The sequence below is a fragment of the Lissotriton helveticus genome, chromosome 10 (genome assembly GCF_964261635.1).
Source record: "Lissotriton helveticus chromosome 10, aLisHel1.1, whole genome shotgun sequence".
Taxonomy (NCBI): Eukaryota; Metazoa; Chordata; class Amphibia; order Caudata; family Salamandridae; genus Lissotriton; species Lissotriton helveticus.
Window position 1 is genome coordinate 491365182 of NC_136071.1, and position 27884 is coordinate 491393065.

The 27884-nt window shown below is 43.4% G+C and overlaps 1 protein-coding gene across 6 annotated transcripts in view; it reads right to left on the minus strand.

The window, feature by feature from the left end:
• Positions 1 to 27884, minus strand: part of LOC144784299 (WW domain-binding protein 2-like) — a 431126-nt gene that overhangs the window by 90627 nt on the left and 312615 nt on the right. For all 6 annotated transcript variants that reach the window (XM_078662996.1, XM_078662993.1, XM_078662994.1 and 3 more), the window contains exon 2: positions 5564 to 5690. In XM_078662996.1, the coding sequence (XP_078519122.1) occupies positions 5564 to 5587 (24 nt within the window). In that variant the 5' untranslated portion in view covers positions 5588 to 5690. The remainder of the gene's footprint in view (positions 1 to 5563; positions 5691 to 27884) is intronic.

Sequence of the window (27884 nt, forward strand, 5' to 3'; positions counted from 1 at the left end):
TGCACTTGAGCAATTTCTCTGAACTCTGAGAAATTGCCCAAAAGGCAAATTTTCCCGTAGGGATCTTGGATGGTGACAATCGAAGCATAAAAGAGAATTCTTTGCCAGAGGTTTCCTATAGAGTTCCGAGTGTAGACCCTCTGGAGTTGATGTAATGAGTAGATCCAGAAAAGCCAATTTGTCTCTTCCTATTTCTATCGTAAAACAAAGGAAATCGTTCCTGCTATTCAGCCATTGTAAAAACTCATGACAGCTCTCACTCGTGCCTCGCCAGATCACTAGGACATCATCGATGTACCTTCTCCACGTTCTAATACACTCAAAAAAAGGATTGGTAGTAACCAGCATATGCTCCTGTTCTAGAGTTTCATCTTGTGGTATTGATGTATAAAGGGCCTCCACATCAAATGAAACAAGGAGATCCAAGGAAGTATCAAAATCAATTTGAAACTCTAGAAGTCATCCAACTCTTATTACAATCTAGATCATTAGACAGCATCACCCCAGTTAACTTCATAATGGCTTGTGCCACCTTGGCTATGAAGCATAACTACTTTAAATTTGAAGATACTATGGGCCAGATGTAGGTCGGTCGGTAACGGCCGAAAATCAGTATTTTCGGCCGTTACCGACCGGTATTTCAGAAATGGTATGTAGGGGCATTATTTTACAGAATCGGTAAATTTACCGATTCGGTAAATTTACCTATTCTGTAAAATACCGAATCGGTATTTTTACCGATTCGGTAAATCTGAGATGTAGGTGGGACTCTTCTGAGTCCCACAAGCCTTACCGAATCGGTATTTTACCATCAAATCCAATTTGATGGTAAAATACCGATTTCGGTGTGCATGCACATGTGTGCATGCACACCTATGCCATATGACAGGCAGACCTGCCCTTAGGGCATGTATGCCTGTCACATGGCACCCGAGCCTGTTTAGGGGGTGCCAGAGGGTGTCAAAGTGACACCCCCTGCACCCTTGTGAAAGTCGGTATTTACCGATTCGGTAAATACCGAATCGGTAATGCCCATTCATTCCTATGGGCTTCAAAGCCCATAGGAATGAATGGGCATTACCGATTCGGTATTTACCGAATCGGTAAATACCGAATTCTTCAGAATCGGTATTCCAGCACATCTGGAATACCTACATATCCACCCCTTAGATTTACCGATTTTTAATTACCGAATCGGTAAAATTCGGTAATTAAAAATCGGTAAATCTATTTTACCTACATCTGGGCCTATATACCTTCAGGTAGCAGGTACCAGCATGGGGAGCGTCTACGCTCCCAGTCTGGCAAATTTGTACGTTCACTCTTTCGAACCTGAAGAGGGCCAGCAATAACAACCGCTTGGCTCTTTTGGAACAGTCTGCCCCCAAGCCCCCTCTGGAAAGGTTGACTTTTGTCACAACTTTTGGGACACTGTCCAATAAAATACAAAAAGTGGTGAAGCGACATTGGTTTATTTTGAATTCTGATCAAGCAGTAATACAGACTCCTCTCTTCTCCTTTAAAAGGGGACCTAATCTTAGAGACCGTTTGGTCCATACTAGACCACGCATAGCAGAACCCAGGGCTCTGGGTTCCCTCTGGGACCTTCCTCCAGTTAGGGGTCATCATCCCTGTGGGTCGTGTCACTCCTGTTCACAGACCAAGAAATCAACTGAGATAGACATAGGGACCACGTGACCGTGGATTCAGACCAAGTTCACAAACTGTAACAGCGACAACCTTGTCTATCTCATCACATGTCCCTGTGGGCTCAGGAACATAGGGATGACCACCCGAAAGGTTAAAATCAGGATATCTGAGCACAAGAGCACCATTAGGTGCAAGAGACAAGCCACGAAATTAACCAAACACTTTTTAGAGGCACGCCATCCATCTAAGGCATTTCAATGGACAGTGATTGAACAATCCCCGCACACATCACTGACGTGTCCAAATATCTCCTACTGAAAGAACAAAAGTGGGGTTTCAGAATGGGTACGAATCATGTGGGGCTGAACGATGATATACCCTAGGCCATTCTATGAATTTTTTGGTTATAGCATGGTTGCCTAACTAAGGCTCCGTAGGGGTCTTATTTCAAGTTTTACAATTGTCACCTATATATGGTGACAGCGAGGTATGGCCATTAGAGATGCCTCCATGCATGAATCATTTTCTGGGTGTATGTGATCATTATCTCTATGTCAGTCCCAAGTTTCCTTCTAACTATGTAATGGAAGGAAGAAAGAACTATTTTTGTTGTTAACTGGTTCGGCATTGAGATCATCCTCCTGAAAGTTAGGTGTGTGTTCTCTGATTCGTGATATTAGCCCACTACTAACAACAACTCATGTGGTAATCACTTGTTCTTTTGTTCGTTTCGAACATATGTTAAAGTTTTGTACATCTCATTTTCAATTAAAAAAAACCCTCTCTCTCTAGAGTTTCCCTTGCACGAGCAGTGCTTTTTCTCTATTTGACAACACGTTACGAAGGTTTTTGATTGGCCGACTGTTTAGCCAATCAGATACTGTGACTGAATAGCATGAAGATCACATGACCGGCAATCGGCGAATAACGCGATGCGTTATATACTGCAGCCGATGCTTGTCCCTGTACCTCCCCGTTCGGCTCGGACGCCGATTCACGGAGTACCGACGGACAGGTAGGGTGTTCACCAGGGCAGCGCGGTCACTTTGAAATGTTAACAACTCGCTAGACATTGAGTTAGAGGCCGCGGTGTTTTCCTACTGTCTGTACATTTCTGTATACTTCTGCGCCTCTGGCGCATCAGACATCGCAATTCGAACAACTGCGATTTCGAGCATTTAAGTTACCGGTCATCTGGTTTAAGTTAAGCATTACATGTCAATGAGTGGCGCTGATTTATTTTTGTCTAAACAAACAACAGAGGGGTGGTATTCTCAGCTCGCTATGTTTTTGCTTTCTCCTTCTGTAGAGTGGTGCTCCCCCTTTTCCCTGAGCCGTGGCCAGGTGGGATGAGGTCTTTACATCTTCCAAGTTGGGTAAGGTGTTCTCTCCTTTGGCTAATTTTGACAATTCAATCCATTGTTGAGATACTAGCATAGAATAACAAGTTGCTATGAGTGTATATGTTTGCTGACACTGATTACCAGGATTGTTAAATTAGGACCTGGTACACCACTACAAGGTTGTGAACGCTACATTGACCGACAGGATATCCATTTTAATCCTCTTGTTTTCACTATTTCTAGAAATTTCTGATGACTTGGAAAGGTGGAGAAAACGATACGGACACCTAGTGGATTCAGGTGATCTCTGTATCAGTCTTAACTGATATGGTTTTTGAGCACTATTTTTGTTGCACTATCACTTGGTTGCAGTAGCTATCAGTTATCTTTGGTCATGATGAAAGCAATGACATAATGTGTCGTTAATTGCTGAAACATGTCGACCTCACAGTACATCTAGACAATCCAAGAACATTGTGATTGTCACTGACTACTTTTTAACATTGGTAGAGTGGGTAACACCAGAATAAAAATCACTTCCAGTACCTCCTCATCCAATTTTAACATACACTTTCTCTTATTCTTTACACATTATTTTCTTGCACTGCGACATCACTCCCCCCCTTGGTATTCTAACAGCCTCTCAATTGAGAAGAAAGACCACGGAAGATCTGTCTGATCAGGTGAGGGCTTTCTTACAATCTGGGCCCTCACTGTGAAAGCCAAGTGGCACCCTGAATGGTGGTCTTAAAAGGAACCCAAATGATGAAGGGCGGTTCCGTGTGGAGACTGATGGGCATCCTTACCTGACCACTATGTGGGTTGGTTGTAGGGTTGACCTTATGTAAACTATACACGATACTTGGTGTTATAGTCCCCTGTTGGTTTTTTTCAGGCGTTCACTTCTTTGATGTTTTAGACCCTCTGATATTTTTTGGTTGTTCAGTATATGTGAGTTTGGTCTCTAAAATCCCTTTTTGACCCCAAAAAAGTATTGTTGTTGTTTATACTTTGTGAAAAGTGAGCTCAGAATCTGGGTTCGTAGACCTGTCTTGTGTTATGGCTGGACACAAAATAATATTTGGATGTGGCCAGAAAAGAAAGAAAAAATGTCTTTCTTGAGTCCCCTCACTCACCGGAGTTTCCTCACGGTGACATGCTTCATCATTGGGGCCATCTCAGTTCTCTACGAAAAGGGGCGTGCTGCGACTTGCGAATTACGTAGGAGCACTATAATGTGAAGGACTATGTGTGGAGCAAAAACGGTGTAGTGGGGTGGAGTGGGTGAGTAAGTGAATTAAAAATACCGTACTAGTGGGCCTCAATGTTTTATTCTGCTCCTAGATTGGTATATTAAAAGTGGGGTTATACTGTGGACCGACCAACTATGGAGGTGGGTTCAGTATATGGTCAACATGTTTCACGCTACCACTAGCGTTTCTTCAGGACCATACAGGGACCAGCCCTGTATTTTCCACTCCTAGAAAACCAAAATAGAGGTTAAGGATGAATCATAAATGAGATATTAGTGACCGCAGTTCAATATGTAAACATGCGAGGTTCAGACATTCATACGTGGTGACTTACTGACGTATGTATTGCTCACTGAAGAACATTTCAAGGTGCTTAATAGCACTTCATGGTCTCTGAGAAGGGCGGTGTCGCTTCGGTGGAAGCAATGTTCCTGCTCAGCAACACCGTACGGGATTACCTAGCTGCTTCCCCCTCGGACCGCATCTACTTTGTAAGTCAACATGTTCTTACCTGTCTCTCTGTGGTTCAGGTCATGCTGCTCTGTCCCTGTTTGATGGACTACATACTTACCTCCCTGCGAATGAAGCGCAAAGGCCTTCTGTATTACTGGGTGAGATTCCTGCCTTGTGGTAAATCAGTGTTGCTTGTTAATGATTTGCTTGCATTCTCTTTGCTACCACAATGGGCGATGCAGCTCTCTGGAAGGTGTTTATTCTACTGGATGAAGCAAATCATTCCATAGCTTCATCTACGTATTATGCATACACATTTTGTACTGGGTGCGCTATATCACCGTAGAGCAGAGGGTATGGGTAACTAGTACTGGGTGTGGTATATCAACGCGGGGCAGAAGACAGACACCACCTCTGCATGCTTATGTCAAGATTAACATATGCTACTGAAATCAGTAAGTTTAGAAATACTTTTTGGACTGGGTAGGGTGAATTCCTCATGGGCAGTCAACATGCACTGCATGAAGTACAAAATCCTGCCTACAATAGGCATGTGTCCTTGCTTTGCGATAACTACATTTCTTATTTAGTTGCTAACCCACCTTCTGGTGGATGAGATATATCATCCACTGGGCAGTCAAAGTTCCTACTGGGTGCTGAGTGAGGCAGTCCACCATCCAAGTTGCAGATATCCATTTATTGTACTGGGGCATGGAGTTTCCTTACCTGAGAATAGATATACACCTACTCACAAGTAAACAAACAACCATTGCCCAGTCTGAGGTACATCATCCAGCCGGCAGTGGTATGTGCCTAACCTTCAACCGGTCAGCTCTATCAGACCACTGGCCCCTGGACTCTTACCTTGTACTGGGTGAGGTATAGCATCCCCTTTTTCGGTCCCTGGAGTTCTTCTGGGAGAGTTGCTTCCTGTGTGGTGGCAGGCTGTTCTTCTAGAGTAAGCTGCACATTGCAGAAATGTCCTAGGACTCTGAAAGCAAAGATTTTAACTTAAGTGTAAGCAATAATAATATGATGACCAAGCACAAGTCAGCAGTACAGCATCTGTTGTATCAACATATATATAGGAAAAGCTAGCCAGCAGTTCCACCAGCAACAGAGTTGTCCCCTTGTTTCACCTTCAGCAGTATCGACATGAAGTGCTATGATCCCAAACAGTCAATTAGCACTCTCTTATTCTAAATTGTAGTGCCATAGCCATTTACCGACAAACTGTCAAATTCAGGGCATCCTCTCCTTTCATGAATTGTATTTATTATTTATTTAAAGAGGTTTATATAGCACAGGCAAGACCTAAGAGTATCAGAGCACTTTACAGACATAGTCAGGGCAGTGCGAGAAGACAAAGATTACAAAGTAAGAAACTTGTTGAAAGTTGTGTAGGAGCAATTCTTAGAGCAAAAAAATAGACAGTATGTAGTTCGAAGAGGAGATTCCAGTTGTGTGCTAGGTGTTGGAGTTTGAAGGGTTGAGGTGCTGATTGAGGGGAAGATCTTTCATTTGTCTTTTGAAGCTCATGAAGGAGGGGTTTGTCCTATGAACTGGGAGTGAGTTCCAGATTTTAGGGGCATTCCCTTAGAAGGAGGATGCAAGGGCTTTTTGTTTATGTTTTTTAGGTGGGACAAGAAGCAGAGTGTTGGTGCTTCTTAGATTTCCCGACTGGCCTGTCTTTATGAGTTTGTAAACAAGGTAGACTGGTTTCCCGATTTGAAGGACTTGGTGAGCGAGGCAGGCAGATTTAAAACAGCAATGGTCTTTGATCGAGAGCCACTTTTGCATTTTTAGAGCAAGGGAAATGTGATTGTGTCTTCTTACTCCAGTGACCATGTTGCTGCATTTAGTGTGGCTCTTAGGGGGGCTAATTGCAACTTCGTGTTGCCAGTGAAGTGAGGGTGGCTTTCCCGTAGTCCAGTCTAGACATCGCCATTGCTTGTTTAGCAGTTTTTCGATCATTCGGAGGGTGGAAAGGCTGGATTTTGTGCAGGAGTTTTAGGATGTAGAATACACTCTTCGCTGTATACTTTGTGTGCAGGCCCATGCTCTGACTTGAGCCCAGGCTGCTCCCCAAAGATCTGACGCATTCAGCAAGAGCACATTTACAGTTAAAAGCGTCAATGTTATTTAGCGACTCCTGGACCTTGGTGGTTTGTCCATTGTTAATAGAAGGATTTCCAACTTGTCTTGGTTGAGTTTCAGGAGGTTGTGAGAGAGCCAGTTTTGGACTTTTATGAGAGTGGGGATTTACTAATGTAGTTCCTCTAGAAAAATTAAAATGACAGCCAACGACAAGTATGGGTTGGCATTTCAGGTGTCAATCTGTGGGAGAGATTTACTCCCCCATAACTCACGTAATTTTTGGTCATGATATATCATAGAAAGGCTCTTGTGGTGTTCAATTGTTGGATACGTGAGTACTATACATCCTGGCCACTGAAGGTCAGTCACCTAGGGTAGCTAATTTATCCTGGAAAGGTGCTAGTCCCAGGCATGGAGAATGGCAGAAATCTGCCTAGAGGGAAGGAACCATTTGAGTACCTTCAGGTCTACTCCATGCTACAAACTGTCTTGCATCATATAAGCTGGCCAAGCTGCAGTTCTGATGGGGTCGCTTCTTTGGGGATAGTGGGTGTTAAAGCACTCTTTACAGCACAGAGAAACTTCCACACCCTAAAAGTACTTGTGTAGGCTACAGTGAGTTCACCTTCCCTCCTTCCAATGTGAGAGGCCACAAGTACGGAACGGAGAAAAGTGGAAGATTTTCCCTTGAGAGTGTGGTGGGGGTCTGAACAGAATTAATTCACCAGCATTAGAGACATCATTATATATTGTACATTCTGTCGATACGGAGTTCTGTGGCAAATTAATATAGTACTCTAAAAGTGTAGTATTTTCTAAATAGTGTCAGCTTCTGTGTTCTCTAAAGTAATTTGGAGCCATTGATAGGTTATGTTACTCCCAAACAGGGGGATATATGCAACATTGTTTAATATGCAGGCCACACCCTCCATGATGTTGGTGCAGTTTTTTGCTGCGGGTCATGTTATTCCTGTAAGCCATAACAATTGTGATCTATGGCCCTTCCCTCTGTTTAGATTTATATATTCACATGTTGACTGTTTGCTTTCCTGTGTTTCCCTTGCGGGTACCTACACTTACTGGTTCCTCTTACGGTGATTTTTCACCGACATATAGGGTTCCAGTGTAGTTTTCACATTTTTATTTATTTTGTTTATTTCCGACAAAGAGATGGCAACGAATTGTGGCTTAGCCTTTGAAGACGCTGACATCCAGAACATTTTAGAAGAAAATCGTAGCATACTAGAATGTATTCCGATTGTTGTGAGCAACACAGATGATGGGTGGAATAAAATCTTGGTCCTAAAAAAATCCCACTCTAGGACCTCAGTACATGGTATCATCATGGCGGAGTACCTAAGCGGTAACTGTGAACCGTCAGGCCTAATTGTGACCAATGCACCAAGACTTTTCTTGGATGACAAAGGGTTCATCAAAGATTGGTCCATGATTGCCTGGCGGTGCACAAGGGACTGGTTAGTCCTCATCATCAAAACCGCCAAACGTGTCGCTGACCAAATATTAGTGGAAATTCAACTTCTTGAAGGAAAAATCAAAGCCTCTATTAAATCTACTTTATTCAAGACTGGACAAGATGATAACAACAAAAAGAATAACGAGTTTAAAGAGTCGATTCTCTTTACAAAATTAGAGAAATTTAAAAAAGATCTAGCGAAGTTTTCAACCGAAAAGGTGTATCCTTACATCAGTGACACCTATGTAGCTCCATCATTCAACCATAATGGCCACCGGGGAGGTTCTACATACGCCACTTCTAGTTCCGATGGTAATTCCAGTGATTCTGACACATCCCAAAATTACAATGGACCAACTCCGCCTAGGGGTCGAGGGAATAGAAGGGGACCTAGAGGCAACTATTCAAACTATAACCAGAATCAGTTTCAACCCTTCTGGCAGCCAGGTCCGTGGATGTATGGTCTGAATTTTCCTCCTCAAATGTGTCCTCCCTTCTTCCCCAACCAGATGCAACAAGCTCCAGGAGTCCCGCCTTTTTTAGGGTTTGGCCCCAGGACGAATCGGGGAAGGAGACGACAAGGACAAGGTCCTCAAGTCCGCTGGTCAACACCAGTACAGACACAACAAGCAACCATGGATTTGAGGAACGGCAAGAGCATACCGAGGGAGAATGCGGGAACGAGCAGTGCAACAAACCAGCCAGTCTCGTGATAAATCTAAGCTCCTACTCTTTATCGGATGATGAAGAGAGTCTCCTTAATCGAGGGTTAGGTTTTGTGGCTACCAATGAAGGAGACCATTTCACAGCACAGGTTGAGTTAGCCAAGCTGTTTAGAAAGGTCAGGCTACATTACTTTTTCGCTAGACAGGATCCAAGCAATCTTTCACCATCAGATACTAACACTGGTTTAAAAAAACCATCGACTTTTAATCCAACGACGATTGGACTACCTGCTAAAGTCCAGACTTTCGAAGAGGCGGTTGAGAATGACATCAACACCCTATTCAAAACTGAAAGGTCAAGGTCATATATGAATCTACCCAAAAGAGAGAAATTGGCCTTACGCTCCCTGACATCTAATGAAGCTATCATAATCAAGCCCGCGGACAAAGGCGGTGCAATCGTGTTATTAGACACGGAGACCTACAGAACGGAATGTTTAAGGCAACTTCAAGATCGTAATTCGTATACTCCATTGAAGGTAGATCCTACTGAGAAGTTAAAGACTAAGATCAGCCAGCTTGTAGAAGAGGCCACCTCTAATGGATGGATCACTCCTCAGGAGGGTCAATATCTGTGCACTTCTAATCCCTCCATTCCATACTTCTATTGTCTGCCTAAAGTCCACAAACCTCAGAGACCACCCCCGGGGAGACCTATAATCTCCGGAGTTGGTTCTATTCTGGAACCTCTATCTACATTTGTGGATTACTTCTTGAATCCCATTGTAAGAGAAATGCCCACGTATTTGAGGACACTAAGGATGTCCTGCGGCTTCTTCCTGACATTGACTTCGACATCACAAGAGACTTACTTGTCTCTTTTGATGTTGAGTCACTTTATACATCTATCCCCCAGACAGAGACCCTAGAGGTCATTGATACCATCTTACAAGGGAGGGACTTACAATCACGAACACCTGTCCCTTTCATCATGAACTTGGCTGAACTAGCTATGAAAGAGAACTATTTTAAATTCGAGAGCACCACCTATCTCCAAACATCGGGCACGAGTATGGGGAGTGTCTTTGCTCCTAGCTTAGCAAATCTATATGTTCATGTATTCGAACAGACGAAGGTGCTCAACTATGATAATCCTTACTATGTATCGCTCCGAGTCTGGAAGCGATACATAGATGACATCTTCGTGGTCTGGAGGGGTTCTGAAACTGATCTGATGGATTTCCACCGTTGGTTAAATTCCTGCAACATATATTTGAAATTTACAATCGAATAGAGTAGAACTCGTCTACCGTTCTTAGATCTCCTGATTACGGCCACCACTGATGGCCTTAGTTTGGAGCTATACAGGAAACCTTTGGCCCAGAATGCGCTTCTCAATTATGAAAGTTGCCATCCTAGAGCACTAAGGAACAACTTGCCCTTTGGACAGTTTCTGAGGTTAAAGAGGAATTGTTCGACAAAAGAGGCGTTTGAGACACATTCGGCCAAATTGTCAGAACAACTGCGTGAAAAGAACTATCCATCCTCAATTATACGCCTATCTAAGAAAAGGGCCTCGAATAACAACCGCGAGGCTCTCCTAGAATTGGCGGTCCCCAAGGAGAAGTCAGACAGGATGACGTTTGTGAACACTTTTCATACTAGATCCAATCAGGTTCAAAAGATCATTAAAAAACGTTGGTCTATTCTGAACACCGGCGGTGATACACTACCTGTACCACTTTTCGCGTTTAAGAGGGGTCAGAATATCAAAGACCAGTTGGTACATACACGGCCAAAAAATAGGGTGACTCGACAGGTGGGAACCTTATGGGATCTCCCCCCTGTACAAGGACATCATCCTTGTGGAAATTGTTCTGTGTGCCCCCAGACAACTAAATCGACTACTGTCGACATTGGTACAGGCCGTCCTTGGCAACAGATAAAATTCACAAATTGCAATAGTGAGAACACAATCTATCTCATTACATGCCCATGTTCAAAAAGATATGTGGGCATGACTACAAGAAAAACAAGAACACCCATTTGTGAACACAAAAGTACAGTTCGTTGCCGCAAACAAGCGACGCGCCTAACAGCCCATTTTCTAGAAGTAGGCCATGGCCCCAATGACTTCACATGGACCATATTAGAACAACCTACCATCCCTGATCATTGTCCTGATGTAGCCAAATTCCTCTTCAAAAAAGAACAAAAATGGGTATACAAGATGAATAGCGACAAGGAGGGGTTAAATGAACCTATCCCTGGATGTCGCTTTGATAGGACCACTTTGATATATAGTCCAGGACATTGATTATCTTTAAATATATGAATGCCTGGATAGTGCAGTTATCTCATTGAATTACATATTCTACAAATGAGTAATCTATTTGTATGATACACAAGTACCATTTTCAATATAAGATAGGGGATAATATAGCACTATCCGTCAGTGCATACATATACAACATTTCAGCATCATTTATTGAGCCATCGTATTTATGCGTCTCATGTACTACTTTAATCCCAATCCGCTGCACTCCTCTGCACCAATATGAGTGGAGTGTCATTATACAAATTTTTTTAATTATGCGTCATTGGGTTTAATTTGGTTTTGTAATGACTGTTTAGAAATGATTGCGCTATTGATTGTGATGGCGCTGTATGGTCCATAGTAAATAGGCACATTTGTAATAGTGCTTGCTTACATTGTCCCAGATCTACAGTCTTTAATGACAGTTTTTACTTATTGAATGATATTATACTACATTAACCAGCATCCTTTGCGCTAACACGTGGGTGCAGAAAGGATGTGAATCATTAAATACACAGCGCCTCTTCCGTTCGGTGCCTCCCCAAGTTCAGCGCAGAGGAACGCCTGGAGACACCGACGGAGAGGTAAGCGTTTTAAAATTGTTCTCGAGCAGCAACACGCTTTCAGTGCGCGTTATATGTCATCTTTAGGTCTCGCCTAGACGAAAGCAAAGCGAAGCTTTGCTGTCTAGGGCGAGACGACTTATGTTGTTACTTTCAGGGGAATGAGGACAGCAATGTTGCACGAGCTTTCTCTTTCCGAGATTGTACCTCGTGAGCGCGCACGTCGTCAGTCACGCATGCGCACAAAGAAAGCCATACACACTGCATATACACACACGCACCCCCCCTTAATCAGACACACAGCGCACACAGACAGACAGACGCACGCACAAACACACCCAAACAGACACACGCGCATACACCCCACCCCCACTCACCCCTCCTCTCACTCAACACACTTACCTGTTCTGGCGGTGCTCGGCGGCGGATCTGCATCTCGGGCGGCGGTAGCGCTTTGCGGGGCTCTCTCACCACATGAGAGCCCCGCCTTCCCCATGCGCCCGGCCGCTCTTCACCCGTTCCCCCATCTCGGGACCGGGACTCAATGCGGAGCCTTCGTGGCTCCTCGGGCAGCTCTCTCTGTCTCTCGGCGCGATGGAGCGGGACTTCCGGTTGGGGCCGCGCTGGCATTGGCCGGCTTCCCAACCGCTTCCGGGTCGTCGCGGGCAGCGCATGATGCATATGTTCACTTTCAACTTCAGACACCGTTTCTTGTTTAGTTGGCTGGGGAGGAAGGCTGCCGGGGTCATGAGAGGATGAGGGACCGAGGGAGGTGGGGGCACAAATGTGCTTTTGTTTCTGCAGTTATCATATTTTATTTTCTTCTTTTGCAAGGACAGTAAGCCCCGGATGCAGTGAACCGGCGGAATTCCAGGCTCGGGAGCCGGTGCGGGCAAGCACCGGTCCCAGGCTGGCCTCCACTGCCGGAGCTTGGGGAAAAGAGCCCCGGTAGCAATGGCTGCAGTCATCTTTTATCCCCAACTTCTGAGGGCGCCTCCGGGCTGAAGGGAGCGCACTGTCATTTGGTAATGTTTTAAAGCCGGCTTTGTTTTGGGAAGGGATTTCTTGGCACTGTTTATGACTTTTTTCTTCGCATGCGCCCATCTTTTGGAACATGTCAAGTGGCGGCCTCTGTGAGCTGCATGGATAAGGGAGGCGAGCGGGCGGGCGCGGAAATGGGGGAAGGATGTGCGGGGAAGTAGAAGGCATGACAGAGGGAAGAGACAGTACCCCCGGGTTTGGGCTGAATGACAGTACCGCTTATGTGTAGTTTTTTTTCTTTATATATATATATATAGCTGGAACAAGATCCGAAGGTATCATACCGCTTTACATGTGCAACAGTTTCGTTACAGACGGACGCATTAATTTTTGTTAGGCACGGGTAGATTAAGTGATTTGCCCAGAATCACAGGATGTCAAGTGTCCCTGCAGAGACTCGACATCAGTCCCCCAGTTTAGAGGGCCACCGCTTTAGACGTTAGGCCACATTCCCTCATTAGTTTGTGTGTACCGGGTCCGCACTGCGTGTACCAAGCAGCGGACACCATGATAGGACGGCTGTCTTAGAAAGTTCACTATTAAGTTTGCACTGGAAGGTACAGCGCTCAGTCATTTCTGTTCAACCTTTTCAAGCAACCTTATATTTCAAAATGTAGGTGGTCCCATTTCTATGAGGCCTTGTAAACTCAAGGGCAAATAGGCAATCTCTGTGACAAGTACTGGCCTTGGCCTTGTAACAAAGCCAAGCACTGCTGCACGCTCACTGAAATGCCAGATATCTCCTATTTAAGTTTCACCTTCTAGGCTAGGAAGGAGCAAAGTCAGGCAATCAGAGTTTACTCCTGGAAGGTGGTGTTTGTGTCAGGTAGAGCTTGTTGCAGCCAACACAAGAATCAATATATATATAATGCACAAGCAGTGTTATTCTTTGAGAAGAGACATAATGCCTTATAAGGAAATATGCATGGGAACCTCAGTGAGTTTTATCGCATACATAGTATGTCTGGTAAGTATTACAGTTACTTATATTAGTCTGTCACTAATTCTGTGTATATGAGACCTATGTGCAGTGGAACTACGGATACAGGCTCAGAAAAGAGGAGTGTTAAGCTACAAGTACAGAGGTGTGTTGGCCCAGTATAGCACAGTCAGCTATCTTACTCTAGTCTTGATGACTTCACATGCATGACTCTTAGGATGTCGTTAGGGTGGGCTGCACTGCCTTGGTACTGTTTGTGCTGGCAGTATCTCAATTCATTTTTCCCCATGCAGTAAGGGAATTAGCGGTTGCACTTAGGAGCACAGAGTTTAAACACATTAGCAGTGGCAGATGTATATAGGATGTCATTATGGTGGAGCTACTGCTGATAGGGAAACCAAGAGGTGCTGCAGTGTTGTAGGAGGCAATAAGGCGTTATGCATGGGCTTTGGGGCTGCAGTTGATCGTTGAAGTTTATAGATAGGTCACAAATGGTGAAATACGTGCAGAGGCGCACAGGCCTTTAGGCTACGGTAGTTTGTAGGCTTCTCAGTGGTGATCATGAGTGTAATAGGTATGGAGGGCCATGTGTCCTCAAATTAGGGGCAATAGTAAATTGCAGAGATGATCACTGGTGTAGCGATGAGTGGAAGCACACAGGCCCTCACTCTGGGCTCAGTGTGCCTCGCAGATTTTTACAGGCAGGTCACCCCCTTCTCTTGGGTGGCAGCAGAACAGTATATTTCTCAGTCCTCTGATAGAGATATTCTAATGAATAAATCATGGGTGCTCAACATCTTGAACATTTTGCATTAAAAACGAAAATACTGCAGTTTGCAAAAGTGTATTTTAGTGTGGCTGAACTAGGCTTCAATTAGATCTGCCTCCATCTTGAATCTCAGTGGATCCATGATGTGTGCGTTTCATTTCTCTTCTCTCATAACACGTAACAAAATGTGCACTAATAACATGCTCTTCAATGATATTGTGTTTTTGGTGAGCCTCTGAGGAAACAGATGTATAAAATGATCTGTTCAAGGTCCTTTCAGAGGGCTTATTCATAATATGAGTTAATCATTGTTTAAGTGGAACTAGATTTGTACTGCCACATTAGTCAACATTAGGTCAAATTGTCATTGATTATTAATTTATTTAGATCACTATGGTTGAACATTACTGTATTGTGACTGGTTGAACCATACAACATTTAGTTCATTTTATACTGACCAAGTAACTTTGACTGTAGTTTCTTATAAAAACCACAAATTCGGAAGTGAGACAGAGTCTGTTTTGCCCCCGACCTTGGGAGCAGACCCATGTCTGTCTGTCTCTTGATTAGCACTTACATTATTTACCTCTGACCAGGGGCGGGCTTAGGCATGTGTAAGCTGTGCACCTGCACAGGGCCACCAAAACCCAGGGGTTAATATATATCATTAATATATCAATATATATCATTAATATATATCATTAATATAATAATCCTCTGAGGATGGATACAGATTTGCGTGGCGGCCCCTGGCAGGGATTTGGCGGCCTCCGGCTCTGTTACACTTCCAAACACCCTGACCCCCCCCCCCCCCCTCTTCACTGGCCTCCGCGCTCCGCCCCGCCCAGACCCCCTCTTCTGGGGCCCCCTACCTACGCTCCCTGCCCAGGGCCACCATGAGCCTAGAGCCACCCCTGCTCTGACACTTCTCTTTGCTTCATGTTTTCGTGCCTTATGCTAATTCCCTATATTGGTTTACTATGCATTTTGATTAGCTGTTATTTTTACCTTCTTTAATGAACCTGAATGATTTAATAAAGCTTCATGGTTTCTAACTTTCACTGGATTTGGGGTGTCTTGAGGCACCGCCAAGCATATTGCTGCCTCAAGACTACCGCACTACTGATCGCGAATACCTGATGGCAGCGGCGGTCCACTCACAGTCTGACTGCCGTACTTGTAATACGGCGGTCGGACCATTGGTGCGGGGTATTCGACTGTCACTGTACTTTCACCCTGGGTTCGGCAAAACTCGTAATCAGGCCCTAAGTTTCTAATGTATAGCAGAGATAGCCAATAATTGTTTACAGAGCATCAGGTTCTCTTACTATAATTTTGTATTGCTGCAGCCAAGCTCCTAGTTTGTGTCATTTTGGCTTGTTTACATTTCTTTAGGAGACTTGGGCTTCCTGACTCCATTCTGTATATGTAAAGTATGATTTTGAGAGTAATCTATTTGAACCTGATTACCAATTTATAGGTTGTTCACTAACTCCTGGTCCTTGTTAGGTAACCAACAATGACAGCTAAAGATCCTTCACCACTCAATGCAATGAGCAAGGTTCATCGGAGGATCAAGTGAAGAGAATCAAATGAATAAAGTTGTTATTATTGGGCCCAGCGTAAAATAGGATATAAAATTCTGGATTACAAGCAAAGTCACAAGTACATTTGTCAACACGTATGGACTCGCACTCACATACATGTCTCCTTTCCTCATTGTCATATATGTTGTCCTCATGAGAAGGTACATTCCCATGCATCTTGAGCTCCGTACAGAAGAGCCACTATTGCTTACATCCTTCTGGCTTGGTCTTAGAATATCCTTTTGATAGTCTTTAATTACAACAAGGTTATGTATTGCCCACCATCTGCCATCTTCTAGTTGAATAGAATTGTGAACATTTCTTCCCATGATTCCATTCAACATGACCCAAGAACCAGTCCTTATATTATGTTCTTTAGCAATGACATTTCTATCTTGATAAGCTTTCATTTTAGCCTGCTGGTTCAGAACTGTACTTTTCAAATTTAGATGTCAAATGTTTGTAGAGAAACACTTGCTGTCGATCATCCACTATGGCATTAATACCATCTTTGCTACATATTCCCTCAATAACATAAAAGTACATTGTCTTGTTAAATGGGGAAGTACTGGCAAATGAGTAATGCACCCACCTTGAAAAGTAATCAACAAGCACAAATATTAGCGCTTAACACACTGAATTGCTGGTACTGGTCCAGTAAAATCAAATGTGACCTGGCTCCAGTCATTCCAGTAACTGTACGGGTTGAAATGGGAACTTTTCATCTTCCGATGTTTATTAAGTAGTATACATTCTTTACAGTTACTCACAAAATCTTCGACCTGCCTCTCCATACCTGGCCATCTAATATTTTCTGCAACATCTTCCCAGTGGACGTATAGCCCAAGTGGACACTATGAGCTTAGATGATTTTATGTGCCCATAATCTCATAGGAGGTACACATTTAACAGTCCTCAGCAATATACCAGATTCAACATTGAGTTCCGTTGCGACTTGTCCAAAACTATGTAATTGTTACTACAGTTGTTTAAATCAGACCAACCATCAACTACACATTGACACACTCAACAAAACATCATCACTTCCATGCACACAATCTATTATTTTTCACTAAGAGAACCCTGCTACATCTACTGCGGCAATGACATTCATCTTTTTTTACTTTTGTCTGCACAATGTTCCCTTTTAATGAGAAATCTGGACAAACTGTCCGCTTGCACATTTACTCTATGAAATATATATATTTTGTTCAGTTTTATATAGCGCAAACTCGACCCGAACGTATCAGAGCGCTTGGCTTGAGCACCAGTTGCATTACGGACTGACATATATATTTTTTTAGGCACGGGGAGATTATGTGATTTGCCCAGAATCACAGGATGTTTGAGCCTCACGCCAGACTCAAACCTGGTTCCCCCGCTTCAAAGTCGGCTGCCCAAGCCATTAAGCACCACCATCTCACATTACATCAAAACTGTGTTCTTGAAATTTGGACAGCAGTCTTTATCAAATAGGCAGAGGCATTACCAGTCCTGGTCACACCAAGCACACATGTGAGAGACTTGATGTCAGTGGCCAATATAAAATGAGTGCTCCACATGTTTTGAATTGTTGTGCCTCACACCGAAGAGAATACGAAAGACTCTCAGTGCAATGCTGCTTCTCTACCTCTTTACGTGTGCATGATGCAAATACTGTATTATTCTAAGCATTTCAAACCTTCTGACACAAGACTGCTCTAATTTCCACCACACTTACATTAACAGTTATGGAACATTAAAAATCAGCCACAAGTTTTTTAAATCAGGAGTGCTTGCTAATAACGGCTTGATCTGATCAAAAACATATTGCTCCTTTTCTGTCCATGTTATTTTTTCCTTCTTTTGGGCCCCCAATTTCCAAGACCATTTGATGCTATTAAAATGAAATGTATACAATACCTAAAGTGGCTTTCAGTCAGCCCTCTTTATCCATTGTTCTGTTATTGTGCCATTCACATTTTTCCTCCAGACCATATGGCATGGAACAATGGGTTAGCCCACTTAAGCCACTCACTATCTTCACTATGAGTGACAGGCACTGCACCCTTTAACAAGGAGTACATCCACACACAGAGTAGCTCCTGCAAGGGCCAGGGAGTACTATGGCAATGTGTGCTTTTTGAGACCAAAAATACTTTAGATTTTGGCCTGAAGAGGTTCCAGAAGCACCCAAACAGCAATGTTTTGCAAAAACTATGATGAAACAAACCAAGCACTAACAAAACCAAAGTCCGACAGCAACCATCAGACCGATTGGCTTTGCCAATGCTTTTTTAAATGATTTTACGTGGTTCCATTAATATGACATATCCTACCCCAAACCTAGAGTAATTATTGCTTAATCTCACTAATGACTTCAATTGTCTTTGCCCTGTAGGGCTGGTGTCTGCAATAGCTTGTATTAAATCTTTTTTCCGGTTAGCTCCATTCGGACATTATGTGATGCCTCAGATAATCAACAAATATGTCAAATATTTCCACCTACTTTTACTCTCAGTCATTCCTTCAAAACACTTACTACTTTATCTAAGATAACATGTTGTTCTTCACATCTTTCATGTCAAGATAGCGTCCTGAAAGTCTTGTACCCCAGAAAAGTAGAAAAATATAAATTTGTGGAAAACACTAGCAGTTGAGGCTAGACAAAAAGATAGTTGCTGATATTTACATGCTCTGTATTGTGTTATGCAAGTTGCAAAAATTTGCAACTTTCTTCTCCAAGCTCACTTGGTGATGTGCAGCCTTTAAATCTATTGATGTGAAATATTTAGCATTGCCTATTAATGCCAGCATTTCCTAAATTTTTGACAAATGGTGCCAGTCTGCAAGTATGTTGTTATCCAGGGAACTAAGATACACACACAAGTGGATTTGGCCACCTTATTTTTATCAATCACAACTGCTGATACTCATTCAGCAACATTAACAGACTTGACAATATCATACTCACACATATTGTGCAGAAGAATTTTCAGTTCACTCCTAACACTCAATGGTACATCTGCCACTTTATGTCTGTGGGACCAGCTGCAACCAGCTCAAACTAAATGCACAAAAAACAGAGTTCCTTCTAATCCCCCCACCCCTAAAAGTAACACTGACATTCGGTAATTGACCAAGTAGATCACAGCACTAAACTGCACACCGACCATAGTGGAATCTGCCAGATCTCTCAGCATAACCCTGGACAGAATCTTGAATATGCGAGACCACATCAACTCGATGACTAAAACTGCCAGGTTTCACCTGAGCTACATGAGGAAACTAAACCCTTTCCTTGATGCCTGGGACCTAAAAATGGCAGTTCAGACATTAGTTATCTCCAGAATCAAATATGGATGCTCAAACCTTTCAGGCCTGCCCAAGATCTTCACGTCCTCCTTAAAAGCTTACCTCAACACCGCCACCAGACTCTTAACAGGGTCAAAAAAATTCAACCACATCTCACCGCATCTGAAGGTGCTGAACTGGCTTCCTATTGAAGCTAGAATCCAACTCAAACTGGCATGTATCACCCGCAAAGCACTACACACGAAATCCTCAGCATATCTTGCCCAGAAAAACATGGTTTCTGAAGGAGCCAGAAATTTCAGATCTGCCAGAGACTTTGTGCTCCAGCCACCCGGCTTCCGAAAAGAAAAAAACGTACAATTGTGCTTTCTCTGGGGCCGCACCAAGAATCTGGAACTCGCTGTCTTTCATCAGAAAAATTCACTATCTGTCAATATTTAACAAGCATTGGCATAGCCAATAGGTCTCACTTTTGGGACCTTATAAGTATTTAGTTATGCAGCACAATATCCTTGGTGCAACAACATCAACTGTTGCATGGCTCAAAACTTACATGGTCCCAAAGGCGAGACCTATTGGCTATGCCAATGCTTGTTTTTTTGCTGTGGGGAAGAAGAGCAGACCTGTACAGATCCATCATAGAGCACCCAAACTAAATACAAAGCAGCTTCTATTTCTGAATGAATTTGTGTGCTGTTGCATATTCACTGGTGAATGCTTACAATGTGAAACGATCCATACAAGAATGAACAGGAAGTAAACAGAGAGATGTTCCAAACTGGAACCCAACACCCCTGGGGTCTGACAGCAAAAATATATACTTCTTGTTTACTTGATATCTAACAAGCCTTACTTACACCTGTGTGTAAAGTGCATGGAAGGGACATCTGAAAGCTCCTGACGGAGGCAAGGGGTACATCGTGCAAGTTGGACATTCCCTGTCCTTTGGGTGCAGCCTGTGGGTACATGTGCCAATTCCAGCGATGGCAGCTTCTTGTGTGTGCCTGGCAGCCTTGCTTGCAGCTTATGCCTCTGGATTCTCAGCACACTTGACACTGTGTCATATTTTGCCAGCTCATTAGTGATTGACGCATTGGGGTCTTGTCGACCGATCCGTTTTGGGCTTCGGAACATCAACTAAGAGGCTTTGGTGGGCGAGAGGGATGTTGCTGTTCTTTCCATACATGGGTGTAGTGCCTCAAATCCCATATTCTAGAAACGCTGCTGGGTGCACTGGACGCCAGACTTTGCCTTCTCTTCACCTTGTTAGATTTACCTTTGTTAACCCTGAGGGCAGGCAGTAATGCCTCCAAGGTGGTTGCGTGACCAACTCCAAAACCATTGAACTGGCTTAACGCTGTTGTCGACCCTGCAAATGTTTTAGGAGCTTTTGCATTGGAAAAGACCTGCCCCAGGTTGGTGAACAATTCGTAACCCTTGTGAGGCTTGCGCCATTAACTTGACACGTGCAAGATTCTACAAGTCCGGTGTTGGACCTTGCAAAGACTTGCTGCAGTTATGCCGGAGAAGTGTTGTGCCCGTCCCAGTGGACACAACTGTGACTGCAGCGCCTCTAAGGTAGGGGCACTCGCAAAGTGCTCTTAACGCATTAGACCACAAAAACGACACACCACAAATTGAGGAGAGCACCTTGTTTTACAGTGCGCGCGGGCATCTCATTTGTCTTGCATCCCGTATACTGTCTCTGTGCAGGCCAAATAAAATACAGCAGACAGGTTAATTAAAATATGACAGATCCCATCTTCAGGACCGGCCTCCCAGGATAACATGTTTTCTATTATTAGCAATGAGCCTTATCTGCTCACCTCCCCCCAGATACCCGAACCCCACAAAGGCACCTTGCCGCCCCCGTCGCCGATGCCACAACATGCGCTTTACGCGATCACAACCAGTGATTTGTCTGCATGGCACTCGGCGAGGGCCTTCGGTGGAAATACATATATTTTTTACCTTGCCCAGCGCGTGTAATTTACAAGACACTGGTGGTGCTTGGCGTAGTGGGGGAGCTTGGCCTGCCTCAGTGGATAACCCCGTGGCAGGGCGGTGCCATGCTGGATGACGGATGGCACCGGTGCCTGCAGTACCAGCTCTTGGGGGCCCTCCGAGGGCAGACAGGGAGGCAGCTGCGCTCTCGAGATGTCAGACTGGCCTGCCCCAGATCAGGTTATCAATGGCCAGCAGTGTTCCAGCCGGAGCCCAGCTACCCCTGCAGTCATTTCTATTACAGCTGAAGGCGACCTTTGTCTAGCGGCAATTAGTCTTCAAGCCACACACGACTTCTTAGTTGCCATGTGTAAGGTGTTTGTTGAAGCCGCACGGACTGCAGCGGGCTGATATCTATATATTCGCAATTAGTATACCAGCTAGTGCTGTGTTTCAGTGGTCTCGCAAGGTGTTTGGGAAACGCTACACAAATACAATTACAATAGCACCCACGATTAGCCTTCTAACTAGAGCATAGCCTTTTATAGTCAGGAACACCACTCGGGCGAATCCGGAGTTCTACGTCTGACTAGAGTCAAGCTTGCCCTAGCTGTGACTACCTCCTACGGCCATGCCCATTCTTTCAGCTAATGCCAAATGTTACAGCACTGAATGGAGCAAAGCTTGGCTAGTACAAACCAGTGCACGCCTCGTGTTGAAAATTGAAAAAATAAAAACGAGATGGCAGAGGAGGAGGCAGCACGGGGAGGGGAGAGAGGAGGGGACCTGCAGCTGTTTCCCTTGTGGGAGCGAGCAGGAAGCTCGCTCCCGCAAGGGAATCGCCAAACGTGCATGCGTTGCATTGAAAGCAATGCAACGCGTGCACGTTTTTGCATGCACAGCTGTATCAATTTCAAGAGGTCTCTATCCTATGCAGCACATGCGCGCTGCGTAGGCGAGACCTAAAAAGGAAGCCAAATCTTCCTAACGGGCAAGATTTTTCCCATAAATCATGCATTGCACACACTGCTCAGTGGCTTTGCTTATTTTTGTTGCCGCTAGAGTTTGGAGTGACTGGCTGCTATCCATCTTGTACTGACCTTGTACTCCCACAGATGCATTTGCTGGGTTTCTCTGCATTATGATCCGAACATTGTATACACCCTGTTATTCTCCAAATGTTTTGCTTCCTTTTACTCCTACTTATGTTTTTTTTCTTTGACTATTTCATACTTGTATACAACGTGTTATCCCTGTAAAGCGCTCTGAAACCCTAACGGGTCACGTTCTCTCTCTATAAAACACTAAATAAATAAATGTCTGAAAGGCACAGAATTAAAAAAATAAACTATGTTGAAAGCTTTCCACTCATCCAGTGTTTTCAGCAAAAACGTCACTCTCCTTGAGCAAGTAGTATTTGACGCAAATCACTTTCTCTCTGTTCCACCAACATACCGGGATTGAAAGTTCCAGGCTTCAAAATCACACCACCCCATTACATCCCACCTGTTCTCTGCTACGTATATCTTCTTGTAAATCTTATGCTTTCTAAAAAATTAAGCACTCCTAAAAGAAACCCTATGGTTGTATACTATACTACTTCCTTACTATCTAAAGGTTTCAAATGTATTCTATTCAAAACATATTCAATGTGGTATTGGAAATCCTTGTGACAGTTGATCCAGAGTCTCCCATTACTTTTAAACTAATATTCCAACTGTTTATCACCTTCCTTGTAGCAAGGACAGCAAGAACAGCTGCTTCTTCCAATAAGTCTCCTGTAAGGGAATAAATATGATATCCCCTCTTCTATTGCTTTTTCTTTCTTTGTGACACTACTGACTCTCACTGAACTGGAATTTGCAAGCACTCCCTTATGAACATTACATCAAATACACCTCTTTCCAAATGTGGGACGATTGGTGTTACTTCCCTTATGGTTCCTTGATCGGCACCTACAATATGAATCATTATTAATCATCACCTTCTCCCTGCGATTTCCTAAATATCAAGTTTCCTTGCTCACTGCACTCACACTTGCCTTGACCAGCCAACGCATGGGCAGACTCCCCAGATCTTTTGATCTCTTTCACAATAGTAATTGTTTTTTCTGCTGATGGATGTGGGCAACATAGAAAACTCACATTGACTTTTTAAAAAAACAGTTCATCACTGATCTAACCCCTCAAATACCGATTTCACTATTTTCGTATTTACAGGCTGTCGCTAAAATCCTTAAGGCAGCCACCTATTCATCAATATTGCCTCTGTGCTTGCTTGTTTTCTTGAGTAAAATGTGTCTTTCAATGACTATGCTTTGCTGATCAGTAAAATGTTGTTTAAGTCTCTTGACTGCTTTGGTGTGCTCATCTCACCTACCAAAATCATCTCTGGTGGGAACTACTTCTAGCAATTGATAAAAAATGTTTTGGTTAATTTTGGTGAATAATAAAGTTCACTTATGCTCTGGTTCCTTCTTGACATCCATTGCCTCAAAATCATGTTCAAAAAGCCTATGCCATTGTTTCCACTTCTTTTCTGGATTTGTAAAAGAATAAAATATGCTAGTTGTTGCACGCTCTTTGCTAATGTCATGTTACACAAATGCCAAGTATCCGCAATAAAACTAGGATGAATAGCCAATTTAATCCTTCTGAGATGTTGTTCTGATCAAAAATCTTTTAAATACCGCTTTGTTTTGTAGTGTTGCTGTTGCTTTTTTTCTTTAGCTCTAGTTTCTACTGGGCACAGTGATGGCAGTAATGAGAGGCACCCCCCGTGCCTAGGGGAGGGGGGCCTTTAGTGGGAATTCCGGGCCTGGAGCAGAGGTTTCGTTTCCCCAGGTCTAGTCATGGGGAGGATCGCAAGTAAGGTGAGACGCCAGGGAGGGCGTCTGCGATCCCTCCCCCAAAAGTGTTAAAAGTGCGGCTCTCGAGGGAGTAGCCCTCTTTGTCTCTCGCCTCTGGGGGTTGCCGAAAGGCTCAGCCGGAGCAACAGTTGGATAGGCCCGGCAGTGCTGGCAATTCGCAAGGTGAGGGGCCGCGTAGCGTTGCGGGGAGGGCAAGAGTGCGAGCAGTTTGCTAGGAGTTTAAATGGCTTTAGCAGAGCAATGTTAAAAGACATTGTGATAAGGGGCGCGTTGCTTTCATGGAGGGCACCGGCAGTCAATTTCAATTTAAAAAATGCTTTATTCGGTATGTATGAATACAACCATATAGCAACAATCAAAGTAAAATTACAATACTTCATGCATTTATATCAATTCTGGTTTGCCGGGTACCATCATTACCAAGTGCAATATACATTGTAGCAGCGCATATCCAAGATGGGCAGACTTAAAGTGCCTGTTAGTGCATTCGCCTAACAGTACATGTGCAAACTAGCAATATAAAGTGCTGTAAGTGCTAAGAATGCTCAGTTTCTAACGCATGTGCAAATTAGCGATGTGCAAACCAGCAATAATAAAGTGCATATAAGTCGTAGTCATATGTTGGATTCATACAATAATTGATTTCCGTACTAAAATACATTTTAAAATATAAGTGGCCACATAAAAACATATATCTGGGCTCTCTAGATTGAACATCAGTTGCATCGCTTCCTTTGTACTGCGTATGTTATATTTTAAAAAGATGGGTTTCAGATAAAATTTTCTGTAAGAAATATAAAAATTACAAAACAGCATAAAATGACAACCACTCTGCTTTGATGTACCATCACATGGGCATAAACAAGTCCCGGGTTTCTTAGTTATTGGGAATGCCACTAGATGATGCACAATCCCCAACTGAAGACGGGATAGTACAAAACGGTGGGAACTAGTGCTAACGACAGAAAGGTAGTTTTGAAAACCTTCATTAATATTATGTTCTAAATAAAAATTAAACGTGCTTTGTTTTCCGTATTTATCCATTCTGGCTCTACTTGTATGTTTCAGGTAAGTGACTTTTAGCTCCTGCTTTGACATCCCTGTCCCCATTGCTGGATCTTTAAAAATGTCACAGCCATAAAGTGTCTTGTATCAAGAATGTATGTGACATAACCAAGGGATGTTTGAGCAGCGGTCGAGCTTTAAACAATCGTTAATCACATCCTGAGTGAATTTTGTCTCTTTCTTTTGACCAGATGGATCGCCATAAGGACAGGGGGCGTAGAGCAATTAAATCGTTAACATGATTTAGGCCGACTTCCCTATGAATTAGCTCATTTGAGGCCGCAGCCGGAGCACAAAGCAGTCTTTTCAAGAATACATACTCCTCACACTGAATTAAGTTAGCACTCTGAGTATGGTATCCCCATATACCAGCCCCATACAGGGCTGATGTTATGCACCTTGAATTATATATTGACAGCATCTCATGTATTCTGCGACCCCATAATTTTGCTGCAAATCTAAAAACACAACTTGTGTTCCTTGCCATTTTGAAGTGGACACTATCTTGTTCATTTGCCCACCTCCCATCTCCTGAAAATGTGATGCCTAGGTAACAAAAGCTCCTTACAGATTCTAATTTCTCCCCTTCTAAATAAAAGGACCTGCCTTTTCTTGGCTTCTTGCCACAGGTCATTGTGAATGTCTTTCCTTTGTTAATTTTCAACTTTCTGCTCTCGATAAAAGTGTAGAACTTGTTAATCAGACATTGCAAGCCATTTTGGGTTCGGGAGAGGAGAACCGCGTCGTATAAAAGGATTGGAATTGGGTTACCATTAATAATAGGTGCATCTGTTTGAGTACGTTTTAAAATTTTATCTATCTCATTTATAAAAAGAGAAAATAGGAGTGGGGCAAGCACACACCCTTGTCGGATACCTCTATTAATTCTAAAAAAGGATGTGCACTCTCCATTGGGTCCAAATCTGACTTTACTAGACAGGTTTTCATACAGTCTGGCCAGAAAGTGTATAATTTCCGTTGGGGCACCCATTTCCAGCAGAACTGGCCAAAGCAGTGTGTGCTCCACCAAATCAAATGCCCAACTCAAGTCAGCAAAGCACAAAAATAGGTTGCCCTCTTTAGCTTGCTGACTATGAGTTCCAGGTTCACACACTGCTCCATTGTTCCCATCCCCTTCCTGAACCCATACTGCACTGGGGATAAGATGCTATTTTCCTCGACCCAGGCTTCCAGTCTCTCTAATAGAACTCGACTGAGGATTTTAATTGACGAGTCCAGAAGTGAGATGGGACGGTAATTTCGTGCCTCTGACCTAGAGCCCTTCTTATATAGAGGTACAATAATGGACTGTCCCCATGTAGGTGGGAGCCTGTCTTCAATGGCGGCAATAAAATATCTTGTCAGTATTGGGGCCCATAAAGTTATTTCATATTTATAAAAATCCATGGGCACCCCATCAGGCCCGGGGGCTTTACCACCCTTACTATTTCTAATTGCCTCCGTAACCTCTATTAGGGTCACAGATAACTGCATTTTTTGCCATTTGAAAAAAGGTGCTGTATCTATAGATAAAATAGACCCATCTGGTTTAGAATCAGAATTAAAAATCACAGTAAAATGGGCTATCCATGCGCGGCAACTAACATGGGAGGTGATTTCGGGAGTATTATCATTCTTTAAAAAGGGGCTATTTACAGTTTCCCAAAATAATTTGTGGGTTTTTGTTTCTGCAGCCATATCCAAATTCATCCAGGCTTCATCTTGCAAATCTTTTTTCCTGGTTGCTAGGGCAGATTTATAATTAAGGCGCTCCTCCCTAATTTTATCTGTGTCTCTGGGCTTGGTATCGAGTGCTTTTTTAAGCTTCTTTAGTGACTGGGCACATTGCTTGTCAAACCACGGCACCTGAGTTTTCCTCGGCTTTCGACTTCTTACTGTAAGTGAATTTTCAATTACTTTGGTTATTTGTAAGAAGTTAGTAAGGAAGATGGCCGGGGTCACTTTAGATGCCAAGCAATAACCTACTTCACTACTGCATTTAAGGCTTAATTCCCTCATAAAATTTGTTGGGTCAATTTTGATCCACTTTATCCTCATACCATTTGGTCTTTCAGCCATAATCCCTTGGATAGGTCTTCCATACACATGGGTTTTTGGCCCCCAACCCATTAATTCAAGCGATATGCTGTTATGATCGCTCACTGGCTGTTCTGTAACCCAAACATTAGAAAAGACAGATCCATTAGATACCAAAATATGGTCGATGTTGGAATGGGCATCTCTCCCTCTAAATGTTGGGCACACTTCATTATTTTTATTCGTTGTACAGTCTAGTAATTCCAGATCTAATTTGGCTACTAGATTGTTCAGCGCACTCCCATAATTAGTGTGTGGAAAGTGGTTAAAAACTGTACTACCTCCACTAAGATATTCCTCACGATGTCCACAGATCCCCTTCTGTGCGTGGCTACATGGTTGGATATTAAAATCTCCCATCCAGAGTATTACTGGGGGGTTACTTGATTACACAAGAATTTCATCTATTGCCTGCTCTATATCCAATACAATCATGCCTCGGTTGGGCCCAACGATATTATTAT